At 35.5% G+C, this 14,168-nt stretch overlaps 1 protein-coding gene across 4 annotated transcripts in view; it reads left to right on the plus strand.

Annotated features, from left to right (window-relative positions):
- The window catches only part of CALCRL (calcitonin receptor like receptor), a 65,310-nt gene extending 60,822 nt beyond the window's left edge, over positions 1–4,488 (plus strand). For all 4 annotated transcript variants that reach the window (XM_085321827.1, XM_085321831.1, XM_085321818.1 and 1 more), the window contains one exon: positions 449–4,488. In XM_085321827.1, coding sequence (XP_085177953.1) covers positions 449–670 — 222 coding nt within the window. In that variant the 3' untranslated portion in view covers positions 671–4,488. The remainder of the gene's footprint in view (positions 1–448) is intronic.
- Positions 4,489–14,168: the final 9,680 nt, after the last annotated feature.

Consider the following 14,168-nt stretch of genomic DNA (forward strand, 5'->3'; position numbering starts at 1 on the left):
TGCCAAGTATTGCTGAAAGTATAGGAATTTACAGCTGCTGAAGATGTGACCTTTTAACTATAAGCATAAAAAGAAATGACCACTTTCATCTGTAATTCTGATCTGTCCACAGCAGACTTCAGTCCACGGGGGAGAAAGCAGAAATTTGTGTTGCTGCTACAAGACATCATCTAGTATGCGTGCTTTTCCTGAGCACCTAATATACTAGCAATGTAAAATGTAATTGTATCTCACCGAATTTGCCAAGGAATAATGCCTATGTGAACTGTAATTCTTTCAGAAAGAAGTCTCACGTGACATATCACATGTAGGGACCMTGATGTAAAAAGCTTATTGAGCCCTTACCACCTAATTTTCTGAGAAACATTTATTATGGCATTCAAGATATATCAAAGATATCTTCCCAAGTATTTTATGGACATATCTTTTCCTTTGTTTTCTGGCATAGGTCCAAGCTGTTTTGAGAAGACACTGGAATCAGTACAAAATCCAATTTGAACACAGCTTCAGCCATTCAGACGCTATGCGCACAGCTTCCTACACWGTATCATCGATCAGTGATGTTCAGGGCTATAGCTACAATCACGACTGCACCAGCGAACATTTAAATGGGAAAGGCTACCATGACATGGACAGTGTTGCTTTAAAAACTGAAAAGCTCTATGGTTGACTGCCAGAGACTCTGCGTATGCCAGTGCTCACCCTCATAGCTCGTGAATTTGAAGTCTGATTAAATGACTTCATGGCCAGAAGACTTTGCCTAACTCGGGATACGTTTTCCTCCTGAATGATGCAAACTGAAACAACGCATTTTTCTTATATATATATATATACACATATGCATATACACGTATGTTTTGTGTTTCTGTATCTATATAGTATGGACACCTGTGCATATATATATGTGTGTGTGTGTGTGTGTGTGTGTGCATATATATGTATGTATGCACATATATTAGAATACAAACTTTGCCTCTTCAGTTTCTACTGTGTAGACAAAGTTGGCAATTTCTTTGTACAAAGGGAATCAATGAAGGATTTCTTATTTTCTTGGAAGTTTGTATAAAGACTGTGTTGTATTGAAGCCACTTCATTTGCCTACAGAAACTTAGTGTAARTACCATATTTATCACACTGCATTGTCTTAGTTTGACCTAAAGCAGAACAGAAAAAGTGGTTGGTGCAATAATTGCAATAGCTTGTCCAGGTTAATTTTGTATGCGCCAGCTGACTGTCATGAAAAAGACAGGTAAACAGACTCAGAATTATCAATTCTGAGTCAGTCTGGTTTTGCCACTCTTTTAAATTAAGCATATAGATGCCAGTGCAAGTCTGAGGCTCTACCTACTTCTGTTCTGCAACCAAATACAGCAAGCTTTGAGTTTTTTTATTTGAACTGTTTTCACATACACAGGACTGTCTCCATCTCCTATTCACGTTTATGGAAGCTTCTTATTGACTTTAATGCAGACAAGATCTATGAGCCCTTACTGCCAGAAAGAGAAGTGCTAAGCAGACTAACCGTAAGTCCATCCAGACGGTAATCCATGACTAAGGCTGATGGAACCTTATTGTGTGCTTAAGCAAATACCAAACTGGGAACAGATCGCATAAAGAAAGATTTTGTTATTGTTGTTTATGGGTGGTTAGTTTTAAGTGTTGGTCTGGCCATATGCCTGATAACTTGTTCCTTCATTTTGGGCAAAATTTTGATTAATTTGGTAGCTTTCATTGTCTGAGGAAAGCTTACAAGACTGAATGTAGTGCAAATAATGTGCTGCCTTTAAAGCCAGTGTATTAGATTCAGATTAATCAATTAATCACATTAATATAAGTAATTTTTCATTATTAATTACTTGCAAAAATCATTATAAAGGTTACTTACAAAAGTTCAGAAGATTTGGGATTGATTCAGAAACAATCAATCATCTCAGTTACTTAGCTTAGGACAGTACTTTTTAAATTGTTTCATTGGTTCTACTGGCAAATAAAGGTCCCTGAAAATGATGAGGTTGTCAAGAAGGTCTTGAGAAAATATTTCCTTAAATATAGTAATTAATTATGAGGGTGTGTGGGGGGGTGACATTGTAAATCTTTTACTTTAAAGAAATAGTAGAAGTTTTTTAAGTGAAATGAGGTGATCATGATATGAAAGGAATTTAAGTCTTACTAAAAAGCACGGAAGTAGAAATTGGTTTATTTCACAGATAAGTCTACTTCAAATGAAAAAAGATAAAGTAGAGGAAAGGATGTCACAGTTGATTTGATAGACTATTATAATGCTAATGTATATTGAGTGCACTTATGCCAATAAAAAAAAAAGTTCTTTTTGAGACCATTTTGGTTTTCAATAATTAATTCTGGATATGAAGAACTTGATTTTAACACTTAAACATTTTTTTGTCATAGCCTTTCCGTAAGCTTCATTAGCATCTAATTAATTTGCTGTTGCAGTGTTTGTTTATTGGTTTGTGACTTCACAAGGCTGTAAATGCTTTTTATTTAGATGTAAAACATTAAGAGGATGTACTATATTCATGCCAATTGCACCTTCACATAGTTTTTTATAGTTTGTGTGTCTCACATTTGAATTTAGAAAATAGTTTTATGTTTTATTAATGATTTAGTTTCATAATATAGAATATCAGCCAGGATGCACAAATCAAGATTTCTGTTCTTCTGCAAGGCGGTCAGGTTGACTGACGCAAATTATATGACAGTCAGATGCTGCACTTGCAGTAGTGTTGAAATCTGGCAATCAAATATCACAATCATCTTTTATATTKTAAGAATACAGCCATGGTATCTGTTATAACATAGTTAGACATTATTTACAAGTGTGCTTTCTGATCTACATAGTGTTACTTAAAATTTGTGCAATGTTCAGAAAATATTAGTGGTGCAGAAAATCCCCGCTCTAGTATAGCTTTACACTTTGGGGACCAGATCATCAACTGGTATAAATCAGCAGTGCTCTCTTGATGTCAGTGAAACTCAGTAATTTTAAAATTCCTGACTACTGGGCTCCTCAATCCGTGGCCTTTATCCTGTGTTGTTTTCAGATGTATGACTTTATTGAGCTCCATTTTCAGAATCAATGGGAGATAGGTACCAGCTGCAAATCAAAGCCCAGGCAGATATCTGTCCATTTATAGAAGTGCTGTTAAGCCCTCTATGGCATATGCTCAGACAGTTATTTCAGTGGTACCTGGTAGGTTGTTATAACTAACTAATACATAAGTGATAGTGAAGAGTTTAACAATATTAAATTCTGTGAATTTAGTTTTCTTCTCAGCTATGCAGTTCAAATTTAATAGACTACAACCAAATTTGTATCATTTAATGCAAAGTACTAGGTGTTGACAGCTCCCTGTCAAGAGACACTTTTAAGGGGAAATTAGGAGGGTGGAAAGACAGGATCTTTTTACATAGAAATCATCCTGCTACTTACTTATAGGTGGACGATCAATCAGAGCATGCTTCTAGGAACACTTGTCTTCACTCAGAAAAAGAAACACATGTACAGCTGGATATGCTGGAAAATGTTTGTGGCTTGGAGGGTTAAATGACAGAGGAGCACTACAGTTCCCCAATCCCTCATGAGTTTAACCTGTTTCCTATTTTGTACTGGAAAATATAAATTCCCTATTTTCTCTTCCTACCTCATCTTTTTCACTTCATACACAGCCAAGAGCAGGRTCTGCTCCATAAAATCTTTTATCACTATAAATTAGGATCAAATCCTTATGTTCATATTTCTCATGGCTTATTTTCTACTTTACAGAATATTTTAGTCATTATCTATGTTCTCTAGGATGGAAGAAAGTAAGTTCTGTTTTGGTGGGGCTGAGAGAGATTTTTGAACATACAAACATTTATCTATCTGTTGCTTGTGTTTTAGTGGTTGTTTGTTATCTGATGAGGATTTTTTGTATCAGTCTGAAGGGGGCTAGAGAAACATTTGCYTTGTTTAGGAGTCTGTCTTATATTTAGTTTCTGTAATACAAGAATGTTAGTTTTCTATGAGAGGGAATGTCTCTTTTTGATGCTACTGTCTTCAATTAATAAAATGGCACAGATGATAGATATAGCAAGGATGCATGCTCCATTGCAGGGCCCTCAGTTTTTTTTTTTTTTTTTTTTTTTTTTTTTAATGTTAACTTTTTTTGCTATCTATTTTTTAATATTGGTGGTCTATTTGGCAGTAGAAGTACTGCAACATGTACTCCTTTTCATGTCATGAAACATTCAGGCTGGAAAAAAGGCAACTTTCAAGTAACGTACTATGTAAATAAGATTAATAGATGCTCTAGCATTGTATTTATTGCTTAGACTAAGAATGAAATGAAAAAAAAATGTGAAATAATTTTTGGTTTTGCTTTCTTTTCACTTTGTTCATGTGAGTCATCGTACATTTTAATTGCTAAAAAGTATGTTTGTGATCAATAAAATATTACATTTATTCAGCTCTTTTGTGTAGTAGTATGGAAATAAAGCTGATCCAAACTATGGCTTTCACAGCTATTTCTTAACTGTATGTTAATTTAATATTAAAGCTAGAGAGATAGTCATTACGTAGAATAATTAACAGTTTTGTCCACCATTTTTAATCCTGGAAGTGGTTTACACAGATGATTCAGTACAAGATGGCTACATTTATGATTATTTACTCAAAAGCATCATACTTCTGTTTCTTTCACTCCTAAATCTGCCTTTTATTAAAAATTTATTAATACTTAGTTATTTTAAGGAGGCAAATTTTCTGTTCTATCATGAGCTGACAGCAGAGTAAGGACCGAAGTAAATGCATCTTCTTCCTTCCATCAATATAGGTAGAGTTCCTCTAAGCCAGATATGACACTCAACCAACCCCCAACTGAGGAGTCTCCAGGTCAGCTACTTGTGCAGAAGCCAACAACTGCCTGAAACTTCTCTTGTACTAGTAAGTAAGTAAGTAAGTAAGTGAAAAAGTTGGTCTTTGCTTTTAAGTGCCACTTCATTTTGTAATAGCGCAAAGTAGCAAATAATGTGGAAACTTAAGTAGGGAAGGTTGCATGTGACTCGGTTTGTCTAGCTCTTAGTTCTTGACAAGATTGAAAACAAAATATTTTGTTAACCTTTCTTAAGAAAAAAAAAAATAAAAACACACATCCACTTACTTCAAGTGAGACCAGAATCTCTTTGAGGTTGGATGTCAGAAAAGAATACTTGGTAGTGGCTGAAGGTGGGAGAAGGTAGAGAAAGAAAGAAAGAATCACGGTCCTGAGAGTTTAAAAGAGTATCATRTTGAAACCTAACTTCAGTAAAAGAATAAAAGCAATCCTGACCTAAAGCTTTAGAAATTTCAGCCTAATTAAGCCAAGGAATACCTGAACACATTCTTAATGCTGGCTGTTTCTTACTGCTACTGTGTGTACCGTACCCACAATTTACAGTGTGCTTCATGTCTGGTCAAGGAATGCAGCATCTCTCAACTCCCATTCCTGACTTAAGCAGAAAATGCCAGGTTATTTTGTAGTACACCATTTCCCAGGGAGAGAATGTCAGTCAGTGGAAATTGTTACAAAATTTATAAATACCAGTTCAGGTMCATTTATTCTAGCTAAGAGTATGGCTTATTGTTCCAAATCAATGCAAAAAAAGCTATTCATACCACTTACTGCTTCTCAGTGATATTGCAGATACAGAGTTCAAACTACTACAATTTTATAAATTTGTATAACTATGTAAGAATAAAAGAAAAGCCAACTCCCAAATCCAAATGTAACCAACCTCTACATTTTGTCCCCTGTTCCTTATGCCCAGCAGTTAAAAAGTAACACAAATGGTGTTCACACCAGCATTTACAACTGGAATGTACATGCCTAAATCATGTAAACAGTATTTTGCTCCCTAAGGAAAAATAACATATGGCATCCTAGCCTCTGCAGATAAGAGTAAATTGTATTTTTTTTTTTTTTTTTTACATTTTACAGTGTATTTATTTTAAAAGAAGAAATACTCTTATAACACAAAAAGCCTTTGACATTCCAAAATTATGTACTGTAGCCTTGCCAAAAAATACATTGGAAAACAAATAAAACCCTAACCAATTTCCTATCACTTACTTCCACAGAGTATCAYTACTTTATGACAGAATATCATTACATTATGATAGCCATTCCACTGAATGCATATCTGCAAGATATGCAGATGACTTCCTCTGAAAGTACTAGTACTCTACAAGGATATTTTGCATGGTCCCCTCACGGCAGTTACCATCAAAGTAAAAAGCTGTGATCTAAAAARTTTGGCTTTTTGTAGATATCAGATTTGAAAAATATATAATGTAAAGAAAACAGAATTAATTTGAACAACTGGACTGAAGAAACAGTGAATCATTCACATTCTTAACTTTAAGCCTGCACATTGAGGACTCAGCCTCAAAAAATAAGCTGAATTAACGTAAGTAAAATCAAAATCCTAGTGCATTGGAGCTCTTTTGGGACTACAGTATGACTTCTCTTAACTGAGAGTCACTGTTAATATTTGTGAAAAAACAGGCTAGAACTAAATGCAGAACTGTCCATTGTATCCTGTTTTGTCTGGAGCAACAATTTGTGTTCACTCCTATACTGAAACTAGATCCCAGTCCAGAACTGAGATAAAGCAGGTGATCGTGACTATATGTACGTTCCACAAGGTATAGGCATCTGGCTGCTTAATGCTACTGTGAAGCTTATGAAGAACTGAAACGTTAGCTGTTGTACCAGGACAGAAGTAGCAAGTATAGAAAGTTAAGCACTTCAGGAATGGCAGGCTAATTATTATTTAAATTGCAAWGGCAGTGATACATACAACGCATTTAACACTTAAACAAACATGGATCTTGACACAAACACCTTAAAAAAAATCCTTTTCAAATCTCACAGAAAAGCCTGAGTAAGGTCTAGTTATACAAATTCTGTCCCTGTAAATAACCATCAATGTACAAAGCGAAACAGTTATTTTCCTTGTCACGTCATACTTACTTATACATCCTCTTTCCAGTAGCCTGGCTGTAAGCTGTAGCAAGTGCCTGTCTGGAAGTTCAAAGCCGACAGCCTCCTGGTTATAATTAGAATGATTATCTATATTTTAAATGATTTTAAAAATAACTTCTTAACTAAATGAATAATTTCAATTCATTGACATTGAGTTCATTCTTCACTTGATACAAAGGACATGTATGATTACTTTTTAAGTTAAATTCAGTTTTATCAAAATACTAAATCAGAAATGTATTTACAGCTTCAGTTCCTAATGATTATTTCAAAGATTTTTTTTTCCTTTAATAACATTCACCAGCTTCTAAATGGGAAATTTGTACAAAAGGAAGATACATTTTGATTAGTGCTAATCTCAAACCATAAAGCTTAATATATCATTTTAAGTGAATTAAGAATTTAAACCCTGAAAAATCAAAGTCTTTTAATTATGATTACTGAAAAACTGATGAAACATTATTGTCAATTGCTGGAAATTGAGGTTGCACAATCAGTGCCAAAAAAAAAAAAAGTGCACAAAAAGAAAGAAAGGCACAAATGTATTCTGCGGTACCTGGCACTTATTTAGTTATTAGTTATTTAACAAGAGTTAAATAAGAGTTATTTAACAAGAGTTAAATAACTAATAACAACCAATTAGTTATTTAACTAGAGTTAAATAAAATTTTAATGGTAAGTAAGTGCAGTCACCTGGGATGTGGGAGATCTAGACTGAATTCTTCACCTCTTCTGAACTAGAGTTAGTTCACCAACAGTGTACGCCTCCCATTTCTTATTGTAAGGTTAACAGCCTTTCCCTCTCACTCCTAAAGGAAAATACTCTTATGGAGGGAAGGGGTATGAAGTTCCTCCTGGGCCTAAAGCCAGAGTTCTGGGCAGGGTTTAGGAATAAATCCTAAAGTTCCACAGTGAATACATGTACAAGGAAATAAAAACTGCACAAATTACGATAGCAGAAAACAGGCTTCAATATAAGTASATATTTACTTATTTCCTTACCTTGAAATTTAGGATTTACAGTTGACAAGTGCATGCTTATATGAGCAAAGTGCTTTTGAAGGTCCTCTATGCACTGGATATGGATCCTTGTTAAACTGGGGACTTCTTTGACACAGGACAATACAGTCAATGGTCATGAGGTATATTCCTTCCAAAGGATGACAGGCACAGATTCCATATTGTGGCAGCCTGAATACGTWCTGCAAAGGCTTTGTCTGTAAGTGTATAAGAAAAGAAAATACTGAGTTAGCAGTGGATGACAATTTTTGATGTAACAAGTATATTACAAAATGTATTACTGAACAGAAATACTTGGAAAAGAGTTTTGTTATCTTAAACATTCTGATAAGCATGATGATAAAAACATTGCTGGATATTTTGAATTTAAAGTACAGGAAAAAAAAGGTAGATTTAATTCTGTTGCATCTATTCTCATAGACGTGCTACAGAAGGGTTTAAAATCACAGCACTTTTGTCCTTTATATCCACATACTTTTTGACTGAAATGAACTGGTTTTACTTTTAAATGCAGCTAATATTTTTTTTGGGGAAAAAAAGACATTGACTTAAACTGAAAATACTTATTTTTTTTATCAAAATATTTTGAATATTTCAGCTTATTCTCTTTCCCTATCACTTTTTTCAGTTCTCACTACTTCACCGGCATGACATGATTTTTTAGTTTTCCAAATCCTCCCCTCACACTCTGTACTTTTTAGCAATCACCCGAGACTGGCACTCAGTGAGTACCCACATCCCTGCAAGATGTTTTGCCTTCTACCAGCTGTCTTCCAAAGGCTTTGGGAACTGGTGGAGTTACTATTGCTCCAATCTTACATCATTTCCCCAATCCTGCCAGCTGGGCAGGGACCACAGAAGGAGCACAGCAGGCAAGTCACTAGTACTCACTGTCTTTCTGTTTCAGTTGAGGTATGCTTAGTACAAGAATGAAGTAAGCTAACCCTCAAAGATTCTATAACTTACACCAGTTTCTTCGCAGAAGTTGTTCTGGTGCTGGGGTATAACTGCTGCTGCTGCTCTTTCAGTAATGGCCTACAAAGAAGAATGCACTGACATGGTTTTCTGGCTGTGCACTCTTCACTGTGCATGGAATCTCTGGTCTTCTCAGTCACCTCTGCTTTATACCTTTTTAATACTGTTGAAAAAACTGAAGGGAGAAAGAATGAATCCCCATCAGTTTCTACATGTAGAGGTAGCTGCAATTTGAAAGCCACATAAATTCATCGTACTTCTAATCCAGCAGAAGCATAAAATAAATAAAGCATAAAATTATTAAACATACATAGACAATATAAACACCAGTAGGAACACTGCAAGGACACAAAGAGAGTATTAACGTGCTAGGCCAATGAAGTCATCTTATCAAAAAAAAAAAAAAAAAAANAAAAAAAAAAAAAAAAAAGAGAGATACCTATGCAAGTAGGGAATATAGACAATTTAAAAGCTCCCAAAAGAGCCTCTTTAATCACTATCAAAGAAACTTACTTTAGAACACAGAAAAATCACATCCTCCATTTGCAGATGTTTTCCACTTCCTTTCCAGGCATAGACAACTGATGGGTGCAAAGGTTTAAGGGGAGGCCTTAGCTTCTTCTGCTGGTGGGTATGATACATACACTCATGATAAATGATAGAGTAGCAACTTTACATCCTCTCCTTTCCTTTAACTCCCCCTGCCCCTCCTTGCATTCATAACATGACTTTATCTGGTTATATCTACAGTAGCTAACCTATAGTTCCCTACAATGGGGTGCCAAAACAAAGAAATCATTCTTATTTCTGTCAAAGCAGCATTTACTGCTGAAGATATTTACTGTGGAGTTTAAAAATCATCCTCTGCTTCCAGATTAGAAAGTTTCTGTGGGCATAAGTAAATCAGTTTAAATCAGATGTCAAGATGAGCCTGTCAGAAGTGAGCATGACCTCTTTAAAGCTCAAAAACACTTTCCATTTTTATTAATAATTTCTCCTTTGGCTGCCGCTGAAAAAAAAACAATAAATGACTGTCATAAAAAAGACTAGGCTAGCAGTATTTCCCTCTGAACTGTAAATAAACTGTAGGGAAATAGCATGTTTTTTGATTAAATAAATACATGCGTATCTATCTGCCTCTTAAATAAATTTAAAAAATTAATTAGGTTTTTCCTGCTTGCTTCTACCTAACCCTTGAATTAGCATTATCATCACTCACAAATCAACAACATTTATACAGTCCATTCACTGAAAATCTTTTCACAAGTTTCATGCATCAACTTCCTAATAACTGCTATGAGATTCAAGCAATGCACTCCATCTGACTGGCTCACCTTGCAGCCTGTGTTCCTAACTGCCCTATAGTTTCTGCACTATCTAACTCCAAGTATTATACATCTCTGCCAGACAGTATTTATTTGAAGCAACCTCTGAAATCTTACTGTCATTACTTATATGCAGAATAAGCACAGAATTTGGTAAGTTAAAGAAGTTTACTGGTAATAGTGGTGTGTTCTGYAATCAAGGCTACAACAGTTATCTGTGCATACCTGTGATGATAGCTAATATACTTAGAGACACACTTACTTAAAGAATCATGCTTTACTTCATGTTGCAAATAACTGAAACTGACTGGACAGTGTGAGTTACTGCAGGAGAAACTATGTTCTAAAGTACATAAAATAYGAAGAATGAAATGATCATTGCTTTCAGAAAACTGTAATACCCAAATTATTACCTTTTCCTATTCTATTACATTTCCAGGCCCACAATGAACTGAAGGGTCTGAGGTTTTCACACTACCATGTACACCTGGCTGCAGAGTACAACTGGAAAGAACAGAGGGTCTCTGGCAGCAGTGTGTTCTACTGTGGCTAACCTGAGTTCTTTCTTCTACTGCTGCCTCATTGTAATCGCCTTCACGCTACTGCAGTGAAACTCCTTTTCTGGGCCCATTATGATGTCTGACTTTGAATAGTTCAGATAACGTGCTGCTGGTTAATACACGATTATGCTTCAGTGCATAGGAAGTGATGTTTAAAGTACAGGCTGATCCTGGCAGATATTACTATATTGTTATCTTCATACTTTATTTATTTCATTTATCTATAGTATATGCCTTGAACTGTATTGTTAGAAAGACACAGTCCACTTCTTTCTCTTGAATGCAAAATAAGGCCAAACTTTTGCTGGTGTGTAATAATGCCTCTCAAAATAAATACCTGTTCCCAAATTGAGGACATGAGATCCCCACAGTAACAAATGTACCRTACGAGCAGTATGTTGCCATTTTCAGCAACAGCACAAAGCACTATTCAGCAGAAACTATCTTGCGACTCTCCACTTGTAAAAAGAAACTGACAAGTTCAAAGCAAGTTTCTTCATCATCTGTAAGCACTTACCATGGCCACCTGATAGGGGATTACAATATTATATCCCCTGCAACTATGTGTCATTAAAATTATTCAGCTTTGCTTTGAGATTCAAAGTCAATTCATCTGCAGATTAGATTAACTGACTCTGAAGTCACCAGTCCCGAATCTATTTAAGAGTACTTGTAATTGTACTCCTACAACAGGAGTACATAAGAGCTCTCCTGGTCCAGCTGGAGCTCCAGTGCCGCAGGCAGAACCTGAGCTCTCAAGGCTAGACAAGACTCATTTTTACCTGTCTGTTCAGTGACTGACTGTGACTATCTGGCCTTCTTGACAGTCTGGGATCCTTTTTAGTAGACACTGTCTGGTGCGTATCCTTGCACTTCTTCCTGTGAGCCATACATCTGCAAGAGAAGAGCTCCTTGAGATTTCCATCTCTTGTGTGAATTTGAACAGGGCCAAACATATTCTGGTCCCCTTTTGTTTAAATATTTAGTTTTCTTGTCTACTTTGAGTATTTCTTGGTTTTGTTTTAAGAATCAAGATGTTCTTTTTCAACATCTAAAGTCTTTTTAAAATAGATGTCTAATAAAAAGAAGCCAGTACAGTACTCATCAGCAAGTGCTATATACACTGGCAGCTTACCAAAACAGATATTCCAGACTAGCTATTTCAGAACTCCCCTTGTGGACACTATTCCTCCAGATTAAAAAAAAATAAAGGTTTGTACATTTTTATTCTTTTTCTTTATTCATGCTGRAACAAAACATTTTCACTATAAATAATTTTTCTGGAAAATTTCCAAGACCAGTCTCCAGCAGTAGCTGATGGTAAGGAAAACATAATGCTTTTCAGGACTCCATTGCATATTTTGTATCTATAAATCAGCGTTCTCTGTATTAGGTCCCTGAAGAATCTTTGCTCAGTAAGTTTGTCATAAAAATGATTATTTGTTGTATCATTACCAGAAGATTCTATATCTAATATTGTCCATCATTCAGCAAATAGTCATGACAGTGAAAACAACAACAAACTGGCTTATATTTTTTAGAGAGAGAGAGATGCAAATATATAAGTTTTCCAGAAGACACAATGAAGAAATTATTACAGAAAGCTTATATTTCACCCTCAAAGTAACAGCACCAATAAAACTTGAGTGAGGGGGGGTATGTATATTTTACAAATGCACAAAAACACACAGAAACTGCAACTAGTGTTTGCAACAGCAAAAAAAAAGCAGACTATATTCTCAAGCCAGTTTCCCAGTAACTTTGGCTTTATTCCAGTGTAATTCTTCTAAACTCAAGTTCAGAAATAACTGCTAACTACTTTAGTGTATCTGACATCAGAATCTTGACCTAAGAGGCAACCGACTTGGAGATGAAGAAACAAAACCATTTTTTTCTCAGTTAGATCGTACTCACCTTATTCAGCATGAATTTCTAAAATAGTAACACATTGTTCAATAAGCTTTCAATCAGCAAAAAGTTTTAAGTAATCAAACCTGATGAAATTTTCAAGACCTTTTACCTGTGCAAGTATCTGGCATATGATGCTTTTCATTTGCCATACTTCATCCAAATGAAAGGGATTTGTTGTAGAAGAAGTCTGAGGGAAATACAGCAGACCTGCTCGTCAGTGGAAACGACTGCCCRTCACACAGCATGGGGTGCAGAACCGCTGTTTGTTCATTCTGCTGCTGGGCTGCCGTAGCCCCTGCACAGGACAGGTTGTCAGTACATGAAAAGAATCAGGTTCTAAATGAAATGTCAGCGAAGGAAATATTTCTGATTAAACTCCACTTTTATCAGGCCAGAATAAACACGGTAACTAAACACCCCCTGAGAAATTAATGCTTTTAACTTTTTAAAGTTATTTACTGAGTGACAGTTTCCAAATGAAGAAATACTGAAGCAAAGAATAAAAGCTGATTTTGCAGGGAGAGAAGGTCAGGATTTTTAAGAGGCTACCATAAAAAAATCTCATTAAAAAATAGGGAACATGAAATGTAAAATTCTGAAATGCTAGAATTTCCCATATTGCCTTCTCTCTGGTACTTTGTCATTGTATCTAGCAGGAAAAAGTCATGCTTGGGTCTTTTTTTTCCCTGTCATTTTCCTGTTCCTTTTGTCAACGTGTAGCATCAATTTGAACTGCGTAGACTGAAGCTCTTACTACTACATACGCTCTAATTGCTGATGCAGATCTCTGACTTTTAAGTCCCTGACTGCAGTATAGGTTTTTGTTATAAATATTACTGGCCTTTCTACCCTCGACACTGCTCTACATCCACACTGCTATCTCCTACCAGATATTTTCTTCTGATTCTAGAGCCATCTCCTTTCAAACACATTATTTAAGCTTCATGATTCTGTAATGGCAATAGTGAATGCACTAAAAAATTTTGCCTCAGTAGTGAATGTCACAACCCTCAGCTACAACAGCAGATTCCCTAACCAAAGTGACCAGCCACACAGCAGGCTGGCCTACCAGAAGCGAAACTGCAGTATCAGTGCTTCTCTACTGAATTATTCCATTTACTCACTGGATACTAAAACAAGGCAGAGCTGCAGCACTGGTTAACCTCTTCTAAGGAGTATCCTGTCCCATTTCAGCATAAAAACAATTAATGTATACTTCATATTTTTTCTCATACATTTTATCATTATACAGTAAATAAATTTTTAGGTAAGCAGGCTATTTAAATGTATCTAATTGCTGGTATTAAAGAAGATATATACCATCCTARTGTCTTTAAACACTTCCCTCCTCCAGT

Source organism: Rhea americana, unplaced genomic scaffold (assembly GCF_003343005.1).
Source record: "Rhea americana isolate MKP2758 unplaced genomic scaffold, rheAme1 scaffold_12, whole genome shotgun sequence".
NCBI lineage: Eukaryota > Metazoa > Chordata > Aves > Rheiformes > Rheidae > Rhea > Rhea americana.